The sequence below is a fragment of the Sardina pilchardus genome, chromosome 4 (assembly GCF_963854185.1).
Source record: "Sardina pilchardus chromosome 4, fSarPil1.1, whole genome shotgun sequence".
Lineage (NCBI taxonomy): Eukaryota > Metazoa > Chordata > Actinopteri > Clupeiformes > Clupeidae > Sardina > Sardina pilchardus.
This window is the reverse complement of record NC_084997.1, coordinates 14,134,622-14,143,520: the sequence shown is the minus strand read 5'-3', so window position 1 is coordinate 14,143,520 and position 8,899 is coordinate 14,134,622. Positions and strand designations below refer to the sequence as shown.

General features: G+C 42.3%; 1 protein-coding gene across 1 annotated transcript; it reads right to left on the bottom strand.

Annotated features, from left to right (window-relative positions):
* Positions 1 to 728: 728 nt before the first annotated feature.
* On the bottom strand, positions 729 to 6,724 carry LOC134078362 (uncharacterized). Its single transcript, XM_062534237.1, has 6 exons — positions 6,548 to 6,724; positions 3,293 to 3,438; positions 2,954 to 3,104; positions 2,628 to 2,733; positions 2,401 to 2,476; positions 729 to 2,302 (listed from the first exon to the last, which is right to left on the bottom strand). The coding sequence occupies exons 1-6, from the start codon at positions 6,618 to 6,620 to the stop codon at positions 1,979 to 1,981; spliced, it is 876 nt and encodes a 291-aa protein (XP_062390221.1). The 5' UTR covers positions 6,621 to 6,724; the 3' UTR covers positions 729 to 1,978.
* Positions 6,725 to 8,899: the final 2,175 nt, after the last annotated feature.

Sequence of the window (8,899 nt, the reverse complement as noted above, 5' to 3'; positions counted from 1 at the left end):
GAGATTCTGGCCCATAGCACTTCATCACTCACCCCGAGGTGCTGTTCCATGAAACCTGTTCCACTCCAATGCGTAAGCTATGGTAGCAAAACCATATAACATTTCTTTATATGAAAACCGTATTAGCTTCAAAAGAAAATTGTGGTGATTATTTACATGGATCTTTTTTTTTTCTCAAGGTCACAGAGTAGCCCTACTGTCAGTGTGGAAAAAAGGTTCTACCTGGCTTGAGTTTCTGCAGCCAACAGCTACGGCTACCAGCAGCTACAGTGCTACACTCTGGGGGCATGAACATGGGGGCTCACGGATATGCCCCCAGAGTGTAGCACTGTAGCTGTCTAGCAGAGCTCTATGTGAAAATTCCTTTAAGAAAACTCCCCTGTTTTCCCCTTTTCTTTTTTAACCCTTTAAAAGCTCTTCATTCAAAGATTGATGTTTCTGTGTGGAGTCTGTGAGTCCTGTGCGTCAGTCCTGTTTCACCAAAACAACAATATTCAGTTTTTAATAGTTCAGGTTATTGTTCAGGTTATTGTACCATTTTGATGCCATACAGCCATTATGTAAAGGACAAGTTAACACAACTGCTATAACTAGTCACCCATGTTGTTCACTTCGCAGTTTTGTGATGTTAGTGTGCAACCAGCAAATGTTGGCATTGTTTGCAGTGCAAGTCTTACAGGGGAGCTACACCAGACGCGTAACTGAAGCGTTCCGTTCCCGACGTCTGGTGTAGCTCCCCTGTTAGAGTTTAGCTAGTTACAGACATGGAATTTTCATCAGTTTAGGGGCAAGGCCAATTGGCCACACGTCAGGGCACCAAGGCCAAAGTTACAGTAACTATACAGTAGGCTACATAAAACTGATCAAATGTGAGTTTAGTCTATTCACTGCAATAGACCTGCATCATTGTATGGCCTAGAAATGTTAATCATTTTAATATTTACAGATATCTAGGCTATGTTTAACATTAATTTTCTATTTGGCCTGAAATGAAATCATGTATTGAATATTTTAAGCAGCTCAGCTTTAAGAAACTCAAATAGCCAATATGCATGTATTTTGTGATGAGACTTTAACAAACTCTTAGCCATGAACTGTATATCTTCTGATTTTTACAGATATCTACTGTAGGTAATATTTGTAACATTTATTTTGTATTTGGCCTGTTATGAAATCATGTATTGAACAATTTAAGCACATTGTGAAACTTGAAGCCAAAAAGTTGGAAACAATCAAAACCGGATTACTCTGGAACAGCTAATTGTACAGAGGAATGATAGACCTATTTTTTCCCCTCTATTTTCAATCCGTTCATCACTGTCTGCAAGCAACTAGCGGCTAACATTGTTTAAAAGCTGAGAAGAATGGGCTAAATAGCAGCATCATAGTGTTTTGTCACAGGCGCATTGAAATATTAGTAGGCCTATAGTATGCAGCATAACAGACTAACTTAAAGATTAATTTGACAGGCAGTCCACCACGGCTGAAGTGCCCTTAAGCAAGGCACCTAACCCCCCACTGCTCCCCGAGCGCTGCTGGTTGGGCAGGCAGCTCACTGCTCTGGGTTAGTGTGTGATTCACCTCACTGTGTGTGTGCTGTGTGTGTTCACTAATTTGGTTAAATTGGGTTAAATGCAGAGAAACGAATTTCCCTCAAAATCAAATCGCTGCATCAGTCGGATACAAAGCAGAATATGGAAAGAAGAGGGAAGTAGTCATGCAGGGCACCAAGGCCACCGTGGCCTGTGAACCTCCGATTTTTTCATTCGATTTTTTCATCACGGCCAACACAAGCGGCAACATCATGGCCGCAGTGAAACTCCAGCCCTGGCTGGTTAGCTCGCTAGTCTCCAGAAAGGTGCTCGCTATAGTCTCCAAACGGATGCACTGAAATTTCAAAAACCCCCCATGAACACTGTGTTTTTGTTTTTGTATCTGTTATCTCTCCTGATCTACGGTGATCTCCCTGTTGAGGTGTTCATGTCTGACTGGGCCAGAGGATGTAGGCTCCTCCGTAGCTGATGCCAGGCTGAGCAAGAGATGGCACAGGGGAACCCCCCTCCAGTTTGTGCAGGTCCCCACAACCCTCCTCAGTCAGCATCTGCATGTCCTCCCCCTCTTCCTCTTTTTCTCGCTGCTTTTCCTCCTCCTCTGCCTTCTGCTCTTCTTCTTCTTCTTCTTCTTCTTCTTCTTCTTCTTCTTCTTCTATGTCTTTCTTTTTGTCCTGGTTTACTTGGTTGACAACAATCTCCTCAACCTCGATGGCCACACATTCCCCTTTGAGGGAAGGGTTTTCCCACCACTACAGGATGGGAGAGTTAAACAGACAAGTTGAGGTATACTGTAAGATCTGAGTGATATTTGATGTTGATATTGATGGTGTTGATATCATTTCCTTACCGTTGAATGACTGAAGTTCAACATATTCTGCACATGCTTTGGGTCTGGAATATTTTGAAGAATATAATTCCTGATCCTGTTCAAATGCCACAAAGTAAGTGGCATTATCATGGCATAATATTCCAATATCCTGTTTATACCAAGTTATACCAGTTACACACGAGTCAATATGAGTCAACATCTCCGCTACACTAAATCTTAAAGGGTAAGATGAACAAGGTACTTGCCATTTTTGTGTTGACAGGCATAAAATCAGGATGACAATCACAGCCACTAAAGTCCATAAAACAGGATAGTATGCTGTGTTCTGTGAAGGGACCAAGTTGCATGGGACTGAGGAGGTAGAAGAACATTTGAGTTAGAATTGGTTTCAAGTGCATTGCAGAAACCTGCCCTCTTTCTCCTGATCAAAGGATTTTACACAAATAGTTGTAGATTTGTTATAAAGTTAACATTAGTAAAAAAAAAACCCAGAGCATACAGAATAATCACCTCACTGAAGCTCAAAAGAGGGAATTTAACCTTGTATGGAAAGGAAAGTTTAAACACTCACCTGAATTCCCTTCATCAGTCCACATCTCATCGGTCCAGGCATTCCAACTGCTCCCGGGCCTGCATTTAGTCATCATTCTCACTTTAAACCCATATCTTCCTTGGCGTGGAACAGTTACGCTGAAGTCCTCCGTTGTTTCCCTATAGATCGTCTATGTGCAGAGACCAGACCAGTTTTTGTTTATGTAAAGCACATTGAATGACCTCTGTGTATGAAATGTGCTATATAAATAAACTTGACTTGACTTGACTTGACCTAAATGCATGTGAATTCCTACATGCATATAAAAAGCAAACAAACTCTATGATAGGCTACTCTCTTTGATGACATGATACATACCGTCCAGTTCTCATGGCAACTGTTCCAGTACTGCAGCTGGCTGGCGTAGCATAGTTCTGTAATAGTTTGATCTGGGTTGCTCCAGGACAGTCGCACATTTTGGTCAGTCTCACTGATGCTCAGTTTGATCTTCTCCACATCTATAGCTGGAGAAACACACAGGCACATTTGATGCTTGAAGAAATCCACTTCTAGAAGACCAAAATAACTAAATCCGTCTAACACCTGCAGTATCAGTTCAGAAAGGCAGACACATCTGTGGTAATGGTGACTAATCTGGATAGAAAAAAAAACATGACTAAGATGTTTGCTGCAGCCACATCTAGTGTTTCAATCCACACACTGAAACAACATGACCACTCTCTATAATTATGATATGAGTTAAGCAAGCATTCATGCTGAATAGGTTTTGTGGAAGTTGTTATTATATAGAAAAGCATACAGTGTGATAAACACAAAAAGCAGTGCACTGCATTTTGTATATGTTGCTATGTGTAGGAGCTACTGTGTATTTAGACCAATGTTTTTTTTTTTTTTTTACCAGTGATCAGTTTTGATCAGTTATTATCCTTTTCCCCAATGTATAATCAATGATTATAGTTATACTTTTCCTCAGTTAATCAACAATTACAGTTATACTTTTCCTCAGTTAATCAACAATTACAGTTATCCTTTCCCCCAGTTTATAATGAATGATTACCCTTTCCCCCAATTTATAATCAATGATTTTAACAGTTATTCTTTTCCCCTAGCTATGGAGAGGCTGAACGTTCTTGAGAGTTTAGCCTAGTTGCTTTTAGGTTCAAAACTATTTTAGCTTAATAAGTAAGTGCATTGCTGAAGTTTAGCCAGAAGGGAAATAATGGGAATACAACACAATAATGCAAAATGCATATCAATGTTTGAGCTGTTTAAGCTTTTTTTTTTTTTTGTCAGCAGTGGTTTTTGTGCATCTAGAAACTGTGGGGCCTAATTTCTGTCCAGAGTCTTACTGAGCTTGTTAGTGTGCAATATCTATATGCAAAGCTGCAAAACCATGAGAAAGATCCTAAGCACAAACAGAGTTGAGTCAGTTATATCATGCATGAGAATGTTGCTCATGGGCTGACTTTGCACTTTGCCTGGCATTCAAATTACAGTAGAAGCTAATTTGGAAGTTGCAGACAAAAACCCTACATTGGAAGTACATCACATTGATCTATTTAACAAAAGCAGTCAAAATACCGTTGCTCTTGCCATGCCCAAGTTAAGTACCCAAATTAATGCAATTTCCAGCACTTTTATTCTGAGCCAGACCTGGTTGATCATGGTAATTCAGGCGCACACACATGGATAGACTAACCCTATAACCATCTCCCCTCCTAAAGTACAAATGTAAAAATGATCTTGCATCGTTGGCTATGGCTAATTGATAGGCCACCGACTATGGCAAAAGGCCACTGCTCTATCAAGTGTCTAGTTTTATACCACAGAACTCGCATTGAAATGAATTAATTTATACTCCAGATTACTACTTCAGAGATCGTAGCCTGGTAACTAAATGTGTGCCTTTCTATCTATGTCCAAAAGTTCTACCAATTTAGGTAAGCAATGAGAATTTACAGTTCACAAATGAAAGCAAATGTAAAATTCTGTATGCTTGATTGATTGTTTTTACAAAGCACTTGGAGATGCCCCACCATAGTACTGCCAAGCGTCAGCTGGGTTTTTTTTTTCATCCATGAATAGAAAGTGTTACTCCTGTACTGCTCAGGATGGTGGTGTGGTTTCCTGTGAGGGCGATGCATCTTCCTGCTCACCCACGTTAAATCTGGTTCTGGCGTCTTACCTACCTCTTATTCGCTCTCCCCCTCCTCCAACTCTCTATGCCTTGCAGTCTACTTTGATTCAACCTACTGTGATATCATCAGGGGGGTTGGGGTGTGTGTGTGTGTGTGGGTGTGTGGGTGTGTTGGCATTTGCCCTTTTGCCATTTTTCAAAATTAATTTTCAGATCTATAGGTGGGTGGCTGATTACAGTAACACCTGATGGTGGTAGTGGGGACAAATGACTATTAGTCTCTATGTACAGTACATTTCCATGCACAATTACTGTATGTGTGACTCATCACTGACTACCCAAGAATATTTATCACAGCCATCATGACTGACTGGCACCGGGCAAGAGATCCATCAGACTCATCCAGTTATGGGAAGAGCAGAAATCTTCAGGATTAAAACACAAATTAGGGTAAAGGTTGTCTCTGGATAGAGGCCCAACATAGGGTATGGAAGATGCCTGGACCAGCCAAAATGTGAGATTAGGAGTGGTCAGGTGACTGCAGACAGTAGTATCTGCCAGGTTGCCAATATTGACCAATATCTATCTGTGTGTCTGTGCGTTCCACGCATAACTCTCAAACCACTCATCCGACTGACCTAAAATGTGACACATGTATTACTAATGACATGCGTGAGTGCAGTGCAAAGTTTGGTTGTGTTCCGACAAAAATGACAAAGATATCGTTAAATTAAGCAAAACACACTTCTACCGCAATCCCACAATTCTACCGCTCTCTGCATTAGCCAATCCCCTTCTCACTCCCACTCCAGCATTGATGTGCCTAATAATGTGTCTAATATTGCCATTAGCTGCAACTCAAACGCCTTTCCCCTTCATTTTTTCACTTTGCAAAGTCAGTAAGAGACGCTACTAACTGCACGGGTCTGATTCTACATCATCGCCAATCTAAAATGATCTATGCATGCATCAACCTCATTGGGCAACATGTTACTTTGAAAACATTGTTTGAACGGGCACTGCACTAGTGAAAACTAAATTTCAGCCTCTGCATTCTGAACTGGATCCAGAGAATCATATAGGAGGTCAGAGATTTGGTGACCTTCGACCTTCGACCTTATCACTTTTTAAGTTATGCGAAAAGACACACACACACACACACACACAGATGGACAGACATGATTACAAAATTACTATTGCTGTTGTTGCTGTATGAATATACATTTTATAATTCAATAAATAAAATGTGACTATGTTTGTGTTTATTTAGTGTTTAGCCTGTTTTAATATTGTTCTAATATATTGTTTTTGTTATTGGTATATATTGTATTGTTTGTAATAATGTTCTTATTCACAATGTTTGGGAAAAAAACTAAAAGCTACTCTTGTAATATGTTGCCCAAAATGTGGTACACCATAACCCACATAACCTGTGCCTCTCTGGATATGTGACTGTAAAAAGGTGGACCTCTTACCTTTGGCCTTAGCACCAGTGCTGAAAATCAGGAGCAGGAGCGGTAGCCAGAGGACCTGTGTGGTCTGGTTCATCACGGCAGCCTTGTGAGCAGTGACGGAGGCGTGCGGTAGCTTCTTGACGCTCTGGGTAGACGCCGACACACTGAGAGTAGCGCTGTGGAGGACACCTTTACCAACAGATCGTTTCACTTCCTCTCGACAGAGAGAGAGAGAAAAAAAACGTACGGTAGGTGGACTGCATGCACTTCCTGGACTTGTTCTCATGCTCAGACTTGTTTGGTGATTATGAGATGATTACCACTGGGATCATATTCCAGTATTACAGCCTTTTTCCCCCTCTAGGATACCAGGACCTTAGAGATTGAGTCTGACAACCTTTTAATCAAATTTGGTTTTTGCTTTTAACCTTTTGAAAGGGGCTATGCAGAGACAGTTTGGGGTATTGTCTAACGTGGCCTGTGTGCTTGGATATATTTTACTCTTTTCAACACCATGGCCTTTGTACCATACCACCTCTGACCATTTGAGGACGACTTTGTATATAATGGATGATGACTTTTGTGATACACGTTCAAAACACCCAGCCATCCCCGCAAAACATGAACTTTGAAACTGAAATCGTCTTTGTGAACACGGAGTACATTTCCCTCAAAAAGTTGTATTAAAACGAAAATGCCGTAATGTACTGTATACGTAGCCTTCGGAGGCTTGTTTTTGATAGAACATAATATAATATTATTGTTTCTCATTTGGGTAAAAATGAAAAAACTCCCATTACTCATGCGGAAACCTCCCCCACTGGCAATAGACAGGAGCAGATAAGCATTCACACACACACTCATAGAGAGGACTGTATCAAAACTGGCCATCAGTAATTTCTGTGAATCACAGATGAGACATGGTACTCAGAACCAACCACAGGCTTTCACAGGGGAGCCGAGCGCATGAGAGCCTGTGGGTGCCACCTGTGCAAGGGATTTAGCATGTTCGTCCTTCCAGTTAACCATTACACAACTTGTCTGTGCATGTGTGTTTTTGGCAAGAGATTGTAGTCTCAACATACACACGGCAATAAAAAGAGAGATGGATAGAGAGAGTGAGACTGGGAGAGAAAGAGAGAGAGAGAGAGAAAGAGAAGATGAAGAGGAAAAGGATGGGTAAAAAAAAGTGTGATGCCATTTTCAAAGCTCACGAACGGTTTGCATCAGCAAAGGGTGAGCCTGTCGGAGGCCTCTGCTGAGCCCTGAGCAGGGCCAAGCAGTATGTGTGTGTGTGTGTGTGTGTGTGTGTGTGTGTGTGTGTGTGTGTGTGTGTTTGTGTGTGCGTGTGTGTGTGAGTGCACATGCTGAGCCCCCCCCCGAGCAGGACCAAGTGATCTGGGGGGAGAGGTCAAAAAGAATGGGAGAGACAAGGCAAGGCAGCGGCAAGGAGGTGGGAAAAAATACGCCTTTGAGTGCCGTTAAGAATCCTGTCTCCACCAGAGAGAACGAGGAATAGAGAGAGAGAGAGAGAGAGAGAGAGAGGGAAAGAGAGAGAGAGAGAGAGAGAGAGAGGGAGAGAGAGAGAGAGAGGGAGAGAGAGAGCTCCATCCTCAGGGAGGAGCCTCGGAGACGGAGGAGAAGTGGAGGTAAGACGAGGCCTGTCAGGAACAAAGACGGAAATTCCGATGATGTGTTTAGCTAAAAGGGCGCGAGAAAAGTGAATCAAAGCCGGCGCAGGATCAAAGAAAACGCAACAATAAAGTCAACGGCGTTGCCATGGGACCAGCAGGAGATGCATATCATTTATAAGTTACTCCTTAGCTCCTCTCTCTGATGTCGGAGAATTGATTGCTATTGTTTGGCGTGCGCACCGACGGTGTGCGTGTGCCGAGGGCGGCAGGGTTAAGGCAGCCTAGAGAAAGGGCTCACCTCGCGCCCCTCGCCCGTTTGCCCGCCTGAATGATTGCGTATCAGAAGGAGCCCTCTTCAACAAGGTGCCATGTCGTCTGACAACAGTTGACGCACCACCATTTCAGAAATGACAAAAGGCCGCCACAGAGGGTTTGTCACGAACAAGACTCGCGTCGTGTTTACTCGTTTGTTTGTTTGCGGGAATGATCTGACACGCAGGTGAGGGAACTAGGGGAGTACGGGGGGAAGAAAACAAAAGAAAAGCCTAAAAAGTGTAAATGCGAGAGGATCTATCTATTCAGATTAATCAGGGACAGAGCGCTACACTGTATTAGGTCACGCTAGCAGTAGCTTGACTTATTACAGAGGCCAAGTGATTCTTTTGATGATAAACACCTTGGAGATGAACAACAGCAGCAGGTTTTTTGTTCTCACTGTTTATGGCCACAGAGCCAGACC